This window comes from Bidens hawaiensis, unplaced genomic scaffold (assembly GCF_021521415.1).
Source record: "Bidens hawaiensis isolate Kalapana, Puna unplaced genomic scaffold, B.hawaiensis_p1.1 tig00019071_1, whole genome shotgun sequence".
Classification (NCBI taxonomy): domain Eukaryota; kingdom Viridiplantae; phylum Streptophyta; class Magnoliopsida; order Asterales; family Asteraceae; genus Bidens; species Bidens hawaiensis.
The window spans coordinates 163,659-178,381 of NW_027492892.1; the positions used below are offsets into that span (position 1 = coordinate 163,659).

The 14,723-nt window shown below is 39.4% G+C and overlaps 4 protein-coding genes across 4 annotated transcripts; 1 reads left to right on the top strand and 3 right to left on the bottom strand.

Moving 5' to 3' along the window:
- Window positions 1-674: 674 nt before the first annotated feature.
- On the top strand, window positions 675-5,757 carry LOC143557561 (photosystem I reaction center subunit VI-1, chloroplastic-like). The gene is made up of 3 exons (XM_077046603.1): window positions 675-895; window positions 976-1,102; window positions 5,505-5,757. Exons 1-3 carry the CDS (start codon window positions 771-773, stop codon window positions 5,682-5,684), a joined length of 432 nt encoding a protein of 143 aa, XP_076902718.1. The 5' UTR covers window positions 675-770; the 3' UTR covers window positions 5,685-5,757.
- Window positions 5,758-5,770: 13 nt separating this feature from the next.
- LOC143557562 (rop guanine nucleotide exchange factor 12-like) lies at window positions 5,771-8,506 on the bottom strand. Its single transcript, XM_077046604.1, has 7 exons — window positions 8,147-8,506; window positions 7,852-7,968; window positions 7,626-7,777; window positions 6,882-6,956; window positions 6,526-6,795; window positions 6,066-6,386; window positions 5,771-5,984 (listed from the first exon to the last, which is right to left on the bottom strand). The coding sequence occupies exons 1-7, from the start codon at window positions 8,232-8,234 to the stop codon at window positions 5,805-5,807; spliced, it is 1,203 nt and encodes a 400-aa protein (XP_076902719.1). The 5' UTR covers window positions 8,235-8,506; the 3' UTR covers window positions 5,771-5,804.
- A 306-nt stretch (window positions 8,507-8,812) lies between these two features.
- Window positions 8,813-10,589, bottom strand: LOC143557564 (glyoxylate/hydroxypyruvate/pyruvate reductase 2KGR-like). Its single transcript, XM_077046605.1, has 2 exons — window positions 10,169-10,589; window positions 8,813-9,377 (listed from the first exon to the last, which is right to left on the bottom strand). The coding sequence occupies exons 1-2, from the start codon at window positions 10,580-10,582 to the stop codon at window positions 8,859-8,861; spliced, it is 933 nt and encodes a 310-aa protein (XP_076902720.1). The 5' UTR covers window positions 10,583-10,589; the 3' UTR covers window positions 8,813-8,858.
- An 891-nt stretch (window positions 10,590-11,480) lies between these two features.
- Window positions 11,481-13,848, bottom strand: LOC143557583 (uncharacterized). Its single transcript, XM_077046622.1, has 3 exons — window positions 13,758-13,848; window positions 11,628-12,184; window positions 11,481-11,555 (listed from the first exon to the last, which is right to left on the bottom strand). Exons 2-3 carry the CDS (start codon window positions 12,156-12,158, stop codon window positions 11,481-11,483), a joined length of 606 nt encoding a protein of 201 aa, XP_076902737.1. The 5' UTR covers window positions 12,159-12,184; window positions 13,758-13,848.
- Window positions 13,849-14,723: the final 875 nt, after the last annotated feature.

Genomic DNA, 14,723 nt, shown 5'->3' on the forward strand with positions numbered 1-14,723 from the left:
CTTGGAAAATAAAGTATGATAACTATGCACTTATCTAAAGTTATTGGGTAGACGAGCATCTCTAATGTGACGTTTTTGAACTTACGCAAAGAAGATACCGATAAGAATGTAGCCGATGTAAAGTAGAAACGTTCATAGGATGAACAGTCACGAATATGTTTTTGAAAGGATTTTTGTGGAAAAAATCCAAACAATTATGATATACTTGCGCTTTTAGGACTTGGTCATTACTGATTTTCTTATTTTATTTGAAGAGTAATTTAAAAGTTATGTAATTATCTAGTTTTTACTTATAAATTTATTTATATAATTAAATGCGTACACCTTTGTTCGTTACTAACCTAACGCAAACACACTTCCTAAACACTATTCTAAAATCCATCTTCCTAAACACTATTCTAAAATCCATCTATTACACAATCTGTGATACTCAAACCCACATCAATTTGATATAACATATCAAGAAGTAATATCTAACTTTTAAGTTTAGAAAAATCTAATTTTTCTAAAGGTTTCATTAAAAAAAATAGAGAGGATATAATTCAAATCATGATGAGATAGCCTTATCCCTCATCAACCAATCAAGATCCCCAACAACCACAATATCCACGTGGCACCTTCAAAACCATGCAAACTGACCCCACCACAGCATCCTCAATTTCTTCATCTTCATTCCATATTGATATACTACTCACTCACACCCATCAAGTTGATTCACACCCACATTTAACACCACCACAAGTCATCAAGCTTGTAATCTTTTGGAACAAATGGCTTCTCTTGCAACCTTCACACCCACCACTGCCACCATCAAGGGCCTCAGTGGCAGTTCCCTTGCTGGAACCAAGCTTAGCATGAGGCCTTCTCGCCAGAGTGTTAAACCCACTTCTTACAGGTAATAATATTATTCATAAGTTTGGGTATTTAAGTAGTTGTTTACTTAGATTGATTTGGGTGATATATATGTATATATAGAGCTGGAGCTGTGGTGGCTAAGTATGGTGACAAGAGTGTCTACTTTGATTTGGAAGATTTGGGTAACACTACTGGTCAATGGGATGTGTATGGTTCGGATGCTCCTTCACCCTACAACTCACTTCAGGTATTTAGCAAATGCTTCAATTGATTTACTTACACTGTTTACTAGGGTAGGTAATTCCCAAAACACAACCCAAACACGGCAAACAAGAAAGGTAGGTTTAGGTTAGGCTAACACGACCAGCGTGTCGACCAGCGTGTCAGCCCAAACCCGTCACGGACGTTTAATAATGGGTTGAAATAAAGAGGTAGGTTTATAGAACAGTAACTAAGTTTTAAAAGTGTTCCAGTTAAGTTGTGCAGCTTTCATATTTTATTAAATTATAGGTTTTAACATATTTTATTATCATGTTTCTTTTTGTTTCAATGTGGAAATCTTTTATCTATTTTTTGATGTTGATGTGGAGTGGTAACGCGAATTTTCTTTTGTATTTTTAATTTTTTATTTAATTAACGTTTTTTAAAATATTTTTATTAATTTAACTACATATATTGCAAATCTTGAACCCCACATGTTCTCCTCCATTGCTTTCTAGACGTACAAAAATCCAATGAGGCTTGATTTGAAGATTTTGTGACCCGTTTTGGAGAAAAATTACATGAGTGACCTAATTGAAACAATTTTAAAACTTAACATAACTTATTAACCCCTTGGGAGTGTTTTTAGAAAAAAAAAGTTTATATTTATATGCTAGATGGTTTATCAAAAGTGTTAAATAAAGTTTGATTTTTTTTTTCTATTATTCCTCTGACAATTAATTTTCACCTCTTAATTTGCAAAGCGTTATTTATTAGTTATAACTATTCGTTCTTTAATCTTCGATTTGTGTCTTCAAATCTCGAGTTATTATACAAAACCAAGTTTGTTTACCAAAAACAAGAAATAAAGGAGAAACAGTTAAAAAGATACCAATTGCAAAAAAATGTTTCATATGAGCTCGAGTAATTTATTGTTTAATTTGATAGCACTAAGTCACTAGGTATTACTCTATTCACAAATGAACATCAAATAGCTCGGCTCGAAGTGGGTCTGAAATGACATGACATGACACGACCACACAAATATATGAGTCGGTTCAGGTTGAAGTTATTCTTGAAGGTTTGTCAAAAAAGGAAATATAAATTGTTGCACTTTGAGTAGTGTAGGGTATGGTACTAAACCCGGTTTTACGACCCTAAATTTGTTATGTTTGGCTTATTTTATTATATGGACTAATACAATGTTATTGGGCTGAGGGGGTTTTGTGGAGGTAACCCTAACTTAGGCCCATTAGGGTACCATGATGGTGGCCATGAGGCTCTCTATATAAGGAGGTCTCCACCTCCTTATTAAGGGTCATGCTCAATAAGAGCCACCACCACTTTTTTGTGTCTGTAAACAAGAGATCTTTGAGATTTCTTAGCAGTCACCTCCACACCCCCGAAAAACCATTGCAGGTCTCAAGCAACCGGAGAAGAAGATCAAGACGTGGTTCGTTCATCTCGAAAATCCGTGGAAACATCGTCATGGATCAGGTCAGATTCATCTCATGCTTCGACATTGGCGCCATCCGTGGGACGGCAACGAACTACCCTTCGATCTTCATCTCGGCTGTCAGATCTCTCCCAGGAAAAACCCAGATCTGGAAGTTTACAGAAAAAGGCTTCAAGGCTTGTTCTATTAAAGCTCAAAAAGATCCATAGATCTAAAAGAGGCTTCCAGATCTGTGCAAAAAGAAGCTGCTTGATTCGAATGATCAAGTCTCCGGATCTGTGATGGTTTTAAATCCGCTCCGAGCTTCAGATCTATCTAGATCTGATTTACAGATCTAGATCTAGATTACAGACCTGGATTTTAGGTTTAAAATTGCAGATCTAACTCTTAAATTGCAGATCCAAAAATTACCCGCGGATTCTTACTCCGCAGCCATGCATTTGCCGCCGCGGGAACCACCATGTGGGTTTCGCGCAAAAGACCTCCACCATGTGGGTTTTGCGCAGAAGACTGCCACCACGCATGCTCGCCAGCGGGTCACCATTCCGCCGACATGCGTGAGCGCCCGTGGAAACCACTGCGGAAACCACCATGTGGGTTTTGCGCAAGAGACCTCCACCACGCACGCGCGCTCGCGAGTCACCACTCCATCGCCGTGCATGCGCGCATATGGCTACGCGCCATACTTAAAGGTTGGGAATCCTCATAATATCCCAGATGGCTACACGCCATACTTGAAGGTTGGGAATCCTCATAATATCCCATATGGCTACACGCCATACTTGAAGGTTGGGAATCCTCATAATATCCCATATGGCTACACGCCATACTTGAAGGTTGGGAATCCTCATAATATCCCATATGGCTACACGCCATACTTGAAGGTTGGGAATCCTCATAATATCCCCTATGGCTACGCGCCATACTTAAAGGTTGGGAATCCTCATAAACCCATCAGGCCACGCGCCAAACTTAAAGGTTGGGAATCCTCATAAACCCATCAGGCCAAGCGCCAAACTTAAAGGTTGGGAATCCTCATAAACCCATACTGCTTCGCGCCGAATACAAGACCTAACGCGGCTCCGCTCCGTTCAACATGCGCACCACCATGATGCTTGAGCGCAGTCGCATATCACATGCTCACGCATCACATATGCTCACGCATATTACATGTGCTTACGCATCACATGCTCACACATCACATCAGTGCACGCAACATCTGCGCATGGCGCCGGACACAAAGTCTACGCGCACGCGCATGCAACATCTGCGCGTGGCGCGGGACATAAAGTCTACGCGCATGCGCATGCGACATCTGCGCGTGGCGCATGACAAAACCAAAGCCTATGCGCAAGCGCATGAAACATCTGCGCATGACACACAGTCTACGCGCACGCGCACGCAACATCTGCGCATGACGCATGACACAAAGTCTACGCGCACGCGCATGCAACATTTGCGCGTGACGCGGGACATAAAGTCTACGCGCACGAGCATGCAACATCTGCGCGTGGCGCATAACACAAAGCCAATGCCTACGCGCAAGCTTTATTATTATTATAGCTCGTAAGCCGCAACTCGCGCAAGCTTTATTATTCTTATAGCTCGTAAGTCGCCTCACGCGCAAGCTTTATTATTCTTATAGCTCATAAGTCGCCTCGCGCGCAAGCTTCATTATTCTTATAGCTCGTAAGTCGCCTCACGCGCAAGCTTTATTATTATTATAGCTCGTAAGCCGCAACTCGCGCAAGCTTCATTATTCTTATAGCTCGTAAGTCGCCTCACGCGCAAGCTTTATTATTCTTATAGCTCGTAAGTCGCCTCACGCGCAAGCTTTATTATTCTTATAGCTCGTAAGTCGCCTCACGCGCAAGCTTTATTATTATTATAGCTCGTAAGCCGCAACTCGCGCAAGCTTCATTATTCTTATAGCTCGTAAGTCGCCTCACGCGCAAGCTTTATTATTATTATAGCTCGTAAGCCGCAACTCGCGCAAGCTTCATTATTCTTATAGCTCGTAAGTCGCCTCACGCGCAAGCTTTATTATTCTTATAGCTCGTAAGTCGCCTCGCGCGCAGTTTTTATTATTCTTATAGCTCGTAAGTCGCCTCGCGCGCAGTTTTTATTATTCTTATAGATCCGTAAGTCGCCTCGCGCGCAGGCTTTATTATTCTCATAACTCGTAAGCTGCCTCGCGCGCAAGTTATGTTACATTATTATCGAGATGCGCGCTCCATCTTTTATCGGGCCTCGCGCCACTATGATGCGTGCTATATCTTATTTATGCCAGGGCACCATCATTATCATAAGGACCGCAACATGTCACCATCATGAAGAAAACCTCCCAAAACTCAAAAGACAATAAAGACAAGGCCGAAGAAAAGGGAAAAAAACCGCCCTATGGCCTAACACACCTCATAAAGTCCAGCGCTCCACCTAGACGCTTGCGCGCCCAGGAGCAACGCTGGACTTGGGGGGCTTGAAGGGGTATGGTACTAAACCCGGTTTTACGACCCTAAATTTGTTATGTTTGGCTTATTTTATTATATGGACTAATACAATGTTATTGGGCTGAGGGGGTTTTGTGGAGGTAACCCTAACTGGGCTAGGCCCATTAGGGTACCATGATGGTGGCCATGAGGCTCTCTATATAAGGAGGTCTCCACCTCCTTATTAAGGGTCATGCTCAATAAGAGCCACCACCACTTTTTTGTGTATGTAAACAAGAGATCTTTGAGATTTCTTAGCAGTCACCTCCACACCCCCGAAAAACCATTGCAGGTCTCAAGCAACCGGAGAAGAAGATCAAGACGTGGTTCGTTCATCTCGAAAATCCGTGGAAACATCGTCATGGATCAGGTCAGATTCATCTCATGCTTCGACAAGTAGACTTTCCACAATTGACAAAGATTGTATGACCATTAATCTTTACTAGTTGTTGTGTTGTACAGTATGCATACAGGTAGTTATAATTGTACAATTTTGATTGCAGAGCAAGTTCTTTGAGACATTCGCTGCACCCTTCACCAAGAGAGGATTACTCCTCAAGTTCTTGATATTGGGAGGTGGTTCCAACCTTGCTTATTTCAGCTCCACCGCCACAGGCGACGTGTTACCGATCGTCAAGGGCCCACAACAGAAACCCAAGCTTGGTCCACGTGGCAAAATCTAATCTGTTCGTTCAACAACCAACAAACATTTTAGCATATGTTCAATGTATCTTTACCGTTGTAAGTAAGTCTGTTTGTTTCAATGTGTATAATCAATTATGAATTCATGTGCTATTGCGAATTTATTTACCTGATGTTTCTATCTTTAATGAACCTTTAAGAGAATTCATCTTTAAACTTTGAGAAGACGGATCTTGTGTAAGAGCATCTGCGTGTTGTACATCTTCTATACGCGACAACACTTTATGCGCTAAACTTTCTAATATTCTTGAATAGCTCTCAAGAATCGCGTGTCCAACATCCTAAAGAATCAAGAATATAACAAAAGCATAAATTTTTTAGGAATCGTTTATGATTCAGAAAACATAAAAAAATGTTCTTACTCGATTGTTTTCGATTTTGCTGATTTCTAGTGTAGATTGAGGAATACCAGGGTACCGTTGTTTAAGTATTAGTAAGATTGTTTCTGCTCGATCTTCAAATTGTTCTCTTTTCTCCAAACTCACACCTGAACCCCATCCTGACCGTCCATCTTTAGCAGACATCTTCCGTTTCCATATCACCACAGACGCCTCGATTCTATTCTTGAGGTCAACAAGTTTATGATCTACACTTAAATCCATAGATGAAAGAAAGACATCCGGATCAAAGTGGTCAACGGTTATACTCTTATAGATATAGTCTCCTAGGCTTGCCCGTCCATTCTGCCGTTAAAATCATCAATATTCAATCTTTTATAGCATAATATTCTTCTAGGTGGCAATTTCAAATTATTGTTAAATTAGTCAAATAAACAAACAAACAAACGTATCCAGTAAAATCTCACTTATAGCTATAAGCTACCTTTGGAAGGGTTTCATTATAGCTTTCGGGAACCTCCATCTCCATTAGAATTTGGGCATTAATGGCTAGGGCTGCTTTGAGCACTTGGTGAACCGAGTCTTTTTGAAACTGCAACCATTTCCTTGTGGCGTCTGATAAACCATCCTCAAGAACCTTTGGAGTTGGTAACCACCATTTATCCTCTTCCCTCTTCTTCATGCTTTTTGCTTCGTTGTCATTTTTAGATACATAAGTAAACTCATGGTCACCTTTAAAGTTATCTAGACATTCCTGTTTACCAGCACGTTACATATTAACACACAAAAATGGTAAAGTTATATAAAAACCACCAAAATGCAATTTTATGATTTTCTTACAATTAGCATGGCGTCAAGCTTCCTTAATGCAGGAATGTTCATGTGCAGGTCGCTCCGTTGCCTTGTAACCATAACCTATTCACATTTTATAACTGATCAGTCCTAAACTCTAAAGGGTCATGCTATACATGCACCACCCCCAAATTTGTACACCACATGCCTATGAGGTTATATGACCCGTATGACTTTACAAACCGCAGACATGTAATATCATACGGGCCGTATTAAACGAACTTTACATCATATAGCCCATATGACTTCAGAATCAACACACCATTGTCACATTAGTCAATTTCAGTAACGATATGCAAGTTGTACAACAACTCGTACAACACCTTATACGGCCCCGTATGAACATTTTCACCATATGAAACTAAGGCACTGACTCACTGAGCATACAAGTTCATATGACCCGTATGATTTGGCAAAAAAGTCATACGACTCATATTAGCATCATATGGCCCTCTTTGACTTCTGACACAATCACACAGCACACCGTTGCCATATTAGTCAGTTTCAGTAAAGATATAGGAGTTGTTTAATAACACCTAATACAGGCCCACATGAACATTTTCATAATATCATAGATGCCATATAGGGTCATACGGCCCATATGATTTGGCGAAAAAGTTTTAAAAGCAGTATGAATTTGTTAGTAGTGTATGGATAAAAATGTCGGTGGAGTTTCTTTAACACCAACTATTCTAAATATAATCAAATCCATTAGTCTCGTTAATGCATTACCTCCATGTTTACACCATTAGTATTTTGTTTTGATGCCACAAATTCAACAATGTGATCGGTAACCGACAATAGCCAATCCATTTCTTTCCGCCATCGGGTCTGTCTTTCAGGCGGCATGGGTTCTAATCTCGATTGTTCCCCAAACACAGAAGCTGAATTAATTGAATCCATGATTAAAACACGCTTTTACACGTGTAAAACATCGAATGCGTGGCACGTTTGTTACCTGCTAGATTTGTAATGGCATTTGACAAAGCTAAAGCAGATGAAACTCCCTTTCCTCCTCCCGACATATCCTCGCCTAAAAGCAATTTCGTGAACTTTTCCTTCATTAACTCCATATCTGCAATTCCTTCTCAATTAATAATAATTTAATCGAGTAGTGTTTACATCGAAATAGAAGGCAAACGGGCAACAAGCTGCATCGGTAGCCCCCTTTTTGAATAGCAAAACTAAGTCGTTTAAAAATTAAATAATAGAATCATGAAATGAAAAAAAAGTTGGTTAAAACCGTTAGTTACCTGAGGTTTTGTCGTCATTATTGGAGGTGCTTTCGTCACCTAATCCAGAATTTACATTTTGTTCGTCGTCCTCTGCTGCTCGAACCATTTTGAATTCGAGCAGCAAGGGAGGGTTGTTACAACGAAGATGAAGGCAAACCGACTGCACGATATCTTAATGTTGCTTTATGAATAAGATGGATGACAAAAATGAGGGGTAGATACGCAATTCAGAGCGGTTTATGATCTTTGGATTGATTTCTGGAAATAAAATCTGGAGACGAAAATGGAAATGATCGTTAGCTTGGGGATGGATGGTGGTTAGTTTGCATGGAAAGAGGAGAGAAAAAGGAATTGATATTTTAATATATACCATACATATCACTCTCAGACTCACTTTGTGAAAATATAAAATCATGTATAACTCGTTATTTACCATAAAATATGATGTATGGATTATTAATAAAAACCTATGCAACTCGTTAATTATAAATTATATCGAGGATTCTATACAATTTGCAGGCCTCTTAGGCTCTTAGTGTAGCGTATCGCCCACGGTTACGAGAATAAAATCAGATACATGATAATGCTTCACCCATAGGCGCCAAGCTATATGAAGTATAACACAAAAAATGGCTCACTAAATATATTAAGAAAACCAATCTTCAACAAAATTAAGAAAATTTAATGAATTAATCTAACAGGAACCATGAAAACAATCATCATACTTAATTTAAACCACCGGAGTTAACAATGGTTTCTTCGAAAAATGAGCCTCAAGGTTCCTAACCACAAGATCAGCCATATCAGTCTCAGTTTCCACAGTACTACTCCCAATATGAGGCACCACCACCACATTATCAAGACGAAACAGCTCCTCGGGCACATCTGGTTCATTCTCAAACACATCAAGACCCGCACCACCTAACCGCCCTTCAACAAGAGCAGCCACCAATTCAGGCTCATCTACATGTTGTCCTCTGCCAATGTTAATAAGAACCCCCTTGGGACCAAGTGCATCAATCACTTCCCGGTTAATTATGTGATGTGTTTCGTCTGTTAATGAGCATGCCACCACCAAAATCTCACTATTTGAAGCCAGTTCAATAATATTAGGAAAGTACTTGTATTTCAGTTCTGGTTTCTTTGATCTAGAATGGTAGCTAATTGAGCAGTTGAATGATTCAGCTCTCTTAGCAATTGCTGTACCAATTCTTCCTAATCCTACAATTCCAACTTTTTTCCCACTGAACTGCAACCATTAGTGTTAGGATCAAATACAAATATATTTAACGTGATAAACGTACACATAACAAAAGTAATTATGCTAACGCTAGAGAAATTAATATTACTCTACAGTAGGGGTGCATACAAGCCAAGCCCAAGCCTCAATTAAAGCTCGTTTAGTTTTCGAGCTCAAGCCTTGTATGGGAAGCACGCTTGTCAAGCCTTAACGAGCGTTGTGTATTTTGGACTTTCTGTGTATTAATTTCACCCTGTACAGCCGAGCTTTGGTTTGTATAAGGTACTACACGAGCTTGAGCCAAGCTTAGGCTCGTTTGAGGTTTTAGCATCAAAATATATATATATATATAAAAACATTTAAAACCTACATAAATTAATTAATAAATAATATATGTGTCGGGCCCAAGCTTGAAAAAACTACTCACGAGCCGAGCTCAAGATTTAGAAAAAAATGAGTTCGAGCTCTCGTAAGTCAAACGAGCCGACTTAGAGCTCTTGTAAGTCAAACGAGCCGAGCTTGAGTTCTCTTAAGTCAAAACAAACCGAGCTTGAGCCTAGTGGAGCTCGGGCACGGCTCGTTTACACACAAAAGCTTTTGTACTAGAGAATTATTATTATTACTTTATTTCATTTTTGTACTGCATTTGCATTGCTCTAGTTTAAAACGGTAGAGTAATAATAACTAATCATTTATACGTTTAGTATGTTAATTATTATCAGATGAATCAAACAATCAGCAATGTGAAATCAGTAAGTAAATCAATGAAGTTGAATAATAATAATAATAATAAATCGAACCTTCATGGTCAATTTGAAGTCATTTTGCTTCCACAATCCGTTCCTAACATACCGATCAGACTCACAAATCCGTCTCAACGTGGCTAAAATCAAGCCGATAGCCAAATCGGCTACATCGTCAGTTAACACATCTGGCGTGTTAGTAACCCTAATTCCTCTCTGCTTGCAGTAATCCAAATCGACCTTGTCTAATCCAATGCTGAAGCTGGATACGATCTCCAGAGCCGGTAACGAGTCGATGAGTTGTCGGTCGGCGCCGACGTGCGTGCTTCCGACGACGGCTTGGATTGAGCCGACTTCGTCGTTGAATTTGTTGGGGAGGTCCCACAGGCGGAAGAGAGTGAAGCGGTTGTGTAGTTGGTGTTGGAGGTAAGTGGACATTGGGTATGTTATTAGTACGCCCATGGATTTCATTGTCGTTGTTGTTGTTACAGAAGAAACAAGATACAGTAAGAAGACATCAGTGTATGACAATTCACCATGCAAAAGCTATGCTTTTCAAGGACCCGTCTTGTTGATAAAAGGTCGAAAAGAACGTGCATTATCGAGCCCGAGCTCGAATCGGAAGATTGTTTAGGCTTGTGGAGTCTTATCGAGCCTAATATATTTTTAAATTTTAACGGTGTTTTTACTCCTTAACGAGCTTGAACCGAGATTTAACTCATTTAAGATACTGCACGCGAGTTCGAGCTGAGCTTAGTGTCACGGGTCAATCTTTCAGACTTCGGTGGCGCCCGAAGGCAACATCTCACGGCTAGCGATGCATGCCAGTTGAAGTTCGGGACTAGTTTGCAACCCAAGCGTTTAAACAAAAACTAGCAAAACAATCATTGAATAGTTGGTTTGTGACATTAAGCCTGTTAAGGATTTTCTCAAAATAATTAAAAATGTATATAAATTAATTAATGAATAATAAACAACCTACGCCCGAGCTCAAGCTTGAAAACGATTCACGAGTTGAGCCTGAGCTTTACAAAAAAAACTCAAAATGAGCCAAGCTCAAGCACTCACAAGTCAAAACGAGCCAAGCTCGAGCTATCGTTAGTCAAAACGACCCGAACTCGAGCCTAATCTTCTAATTGAGCTCGGGCTCAGCTCATTTACAACCCTAAGGTGCTCGCAAGCCCTTTGGTACCAGGTTCCTTTGTTGAACCCAAGATTCCAACAAATTCACCAAATGTAACATGCTGTCTTACTGGACACAGAATTGCTTCATCTCACAAACCATCTTGACTTCAACCCTGATATCTTCCTTACTATCTCCTGATCAATCACTACAAATCCATGATATTTGAACATGATCATTATCATTTCATCCAAATTGCATTTGTTTTACTATCACAAACTTCAGCATTACATTAAAAATGGTTCTAAGATATTCAATCCACTGCATAAAACAGATGCAAAACATTACAACTACAACAAGCATAAAGCAAACATGCTCTAATCATATACAAACTTCAGTCAATGCTGGTCTTCTCTCATCTTCTTCACCATCCTCATTTGCTTCACCATTACTTTCAGCCTCCTTACTTTTGATTTCACCATCAACCTTCCTCTCTTTAATCTTCAACCCTTGTAATCCATCAACACACGATTTCTCCGCCTCATCCGGCACCTCCGGTCCCACCACCTTATCTGCCATTCCCTCCCTGCCGCCCACCACCACCTCATCTCCGCTCACCGCAGGCACCTCACCGCCTTTCTTTGGTACACAGCTTCCCGATTGACCACCCTCGGATGTGATTCCAACAAGTTTATCGCCCGAAGGTCCGTTTCCGGGCCAGGGGTCGTTGACACATTCTCCTTCAGATTCATTGTCTGAGGTGGCGGGGAAGATGCGGGACCGTACAGCACTGGCGGCCTTGAGGAAGGCTTCTTGTATGGAGTCCGGTGGAAGAGCACAATCCTCCAGGCCCGCGTCTTCGAGGCGTGGCGGCTGAATTTTATTCAATAAGCCACCTAATTCTGCCTCCCCTGTAGCTTCCATATTGTTAAGTCTTGAAAGTTAAAACCCTAGCACATAAAACAATAAATGAATCAAAAGTGTTTTATAAGTCTTCTATAATGAATTTGGATTAACTAGAGTGGTGAACCAACCAAGCCGAGCCTAGCCAACTCGACTCGATTATCATAACGAGCTGAATGTTGATCTTGAACATGGCTAGCCAAGCTCAAAAGCTCGTTTAATTTAAAAAAGAAAAATCAAACAAAAACCTTATTCGTGCATTTTATACATATGGATACATATAAAAACAAAAAATAATATTTTCAACAACACACAATGAATTTATAAACTAAAGTGTATAGAATTTTTATCAATTAAAATTTGGGCTTTAATTTAAACATGCCAGCTAATGAGCAAGCCAACAAACAAGCTCACCTAGGCTCAGGAGGCTCAGATCATTTACAAACAAGCCAATTTAAAGCGAGCCTCAGTCGCCTCATTCTTAACAGGCTAAACTTTTGAGCTCGAACCAGCTCGTTTACTTTTAAATTTTAACAACTTTGTAGTCTTACACAAGTGACAGATGTAAAAAATAAAACAGAACACACTTTTTAACATACGTATAATATATAAACTACAGAATTTACACTACAACATCAAAGTAAACTGCATGTTTTTGAAACTGCAGAATGCGTATTCGATAGTCGATACACATAATAATCTGCAGCATTTATAAAAATAAGTTCAACACGTAATTATAGGTGGCAATTATGATCCATTGTTCAAATAATGGGTTGATTTGGACAAGACTAAATTGTAATATGTGCTAACTTAGGTCACCTTGAATTAGTCAATGGGTAAAAATGAATCACCTTAAATTAGTCAACGGGTCAAAACAGCTAACTTAGTACCTACTCGTAACCATTATTTCTCTCCACCTGCTTGTCGACACCACCACCACCACTGGCACCGACATTCCACCACCACCAACGAGACTTCACCGCCATCGCTACCCCATTGCCATCGCCGCAACTCTACTACCGTCACCGCCAGTGGGGTGGGCCGCCGCTGCAGGTATATTTTTTCCCTATAACTACTGATTTTATCCTGGGGCTGGTGTTGTGGTGGGGTGGGTACTTTTTCCTATAAGGAGTTAAGGACTCATTTTAACCCATACTGGAGACGGGCGGGTACATATTTTCTAAACAAGTCATTTTAACCCGGGGGTGGGTTGCTTTTTTTTTAAAACGGGCCATTTTAACCCACCCGGTGGATGGGTACTTTTTTAAAAACGGCCCATTTTGACTGTAACTCATTTTGCTTAGAACCCGTTCTGACCCGACCCACCAAGTTTGCTAGGCCTCTAGTTGCTGAATAAACAGGTTTCAAATAAAAGTAATAGGATTATGAAGTTTGTTACGTAGCTTAATATGCAGCAGATAAAATAGGATTATGAAATCTGGTTTAGATAATTACAAAGCTAACAATTCAGAATTAAGCATACAAAACCCACAAACTGAAAACCAAACTTAATGTTAATGCAAATTAAAAAACATAGTAACCCTAAGATCAAAATCAAACAACCCCCCCCCCCCCCAGTTTCAAATCAAATCAAGTGCTACGATTATAGAAGAATCTTACTTGAATATATGGAGATAGAATAATAAGAATCTACGTTTGCTTGATTGAGAGCAAATGATGAAGAAGATGTAATTGACGAATCGAGGAGATGGATAAGTGCAAAACGTGTAGCTCTTTTGAGAAAAACAGATGTATGTTTTTAAGTAACCGGTGACATTTTTTATTTTAATTTATTTTTTTTACCATATAACACGGTGATAGTGTTTGTTATGTACTTTTTGAATAAAGAGAGATTTAATACATATATATCCTTTTGAGGTTTAAATAGGGCTGTCAATTCTGACCCGAAACCTGACACGAAAAAATATAGGTTTTGGATTGGCTGACACGATCCGTTTTCTTAAATAGGTCAACCCGAACCCGGCCCGTCTAAAAAATGGGTCAACCCGAACCCGACCCGTAAAAAAATGGGTTGACCTATTAACCCGTTTAATAATTTTATAGAAGTTAATATTTTGATTTTAGAGATAAAAAGTATTAAATTTAAAAGTTAAATACTTTGATTTATAATTTGTCATATATCTATTAATTTTTATAAATTAAATTAATTACTTTTTAAATATTTTTGTCCACTCTTTACTTCTATTATTTATATTTTATTAGTCTTAACCATATATTTTCTTATTATCTCCATTCGTTATTCTTATCTTAAGCAAAATATATGAACCTAAGTTTTTTAATTGGAAATGAGAGATAAATTGACAAAAACAATTAGATCTATCACAAAATTGTTAAAATGCTTTATATGAATAAGAGTAATTTATTGTCTAGGTTAATATTAAGCCACTAGATATTAATCATATTCGTAAATGAACGTAAAATGGGTTGACCCGAAACACAACCCGAACACGACACGAATTTAAATGGTCGACACGACCCGACACGAATAAATATATGGGTTGGGTTAGGGTTGAAGAATCTCGACACGCCAACCCGAAACCAATTAACCCGATAACCCGCCAACAT

What these genes read in the sequence shown, in the direction of transcription:
- LOC143557561 (XM_077046603.1), top strand. Translation starts at nt 771, where the DNA reads ATGGCTTCTCTTGCAACCTTCACACCCACCACTGCCACCATCAAGGGC. An exon ending in GTTAAACCCACTTCTTACAG is followed by an intron (nt 896 to 975) that starts GTAATAATATTA and finishes ATGTATATATAG; the next exon opens with AGCTGGAGCTGTGGTGGCTA. An exon ending in CACCCTACAACTCACTTCAG is followed by an intron (nt 1,103 to 5,504) that starts GTATTTAGCAAA and finishes TTTTGATTGCAG; the next exon opens with AGCAAGTTCTTTGAGACATT.
- LOC143557562 (XM_077046604.1), bottom strand. Translation starts at nt 8,234, where the DNA reads ATGGTTCGAGCAGCAGAGGACGACGAACAAAATGTAAATTCTGGATTA. An exon ending in TAATGACGACAAAACCTCAG is followed by an intron (nt 7,969 to 8,146) that starts GTAACTAACGGT and finishes AAGGAATTGCAG; the next exon opens with ATATGGAGTTAATGAAGGAA. An exon ending in AGCTTGACGCCATGCTAATT is followed by an intron (nt 6,796 to 6,881) that starts GTAAGAAAATCA and finishes GCTGGTAAACAG; the next exon opens with GAATGTCTAGATAACTTTAA.
- LOC143557564 (XM_077046605.1), bottom strand. Translation starts at nt 10,582, where the DNA reads ATGAAATCCATGGGCGTACTAATAACATACCCAATGTCCACTTACCTC. An exon ending in ACTTCAAATTGACCATGAAG is followed by an intron (nt 9,378 to 10,168) that starts GTTCGATTTATT and finishes TAATGGTTGCAG; the next exon opens with TTCAGTGGGAAAAAAGTTGG.
- LOC143557583 (XM_077046622.1), bottom strand. Translation starts at nt 12,158, where the DNA reads ATGGAAGCTACAGGGGAGGCAGAATTAGGTGGCTTATTGAATAAAATT. An exon ending in GAAGACCAGCATTGACTGAA is followed by an intron (nt 11,556 to 11,627) that starts GTTTGTATATGA and finishes TGTTTTATGCAG; the next exon opens with TGGATTGAATATCTTAGAAC.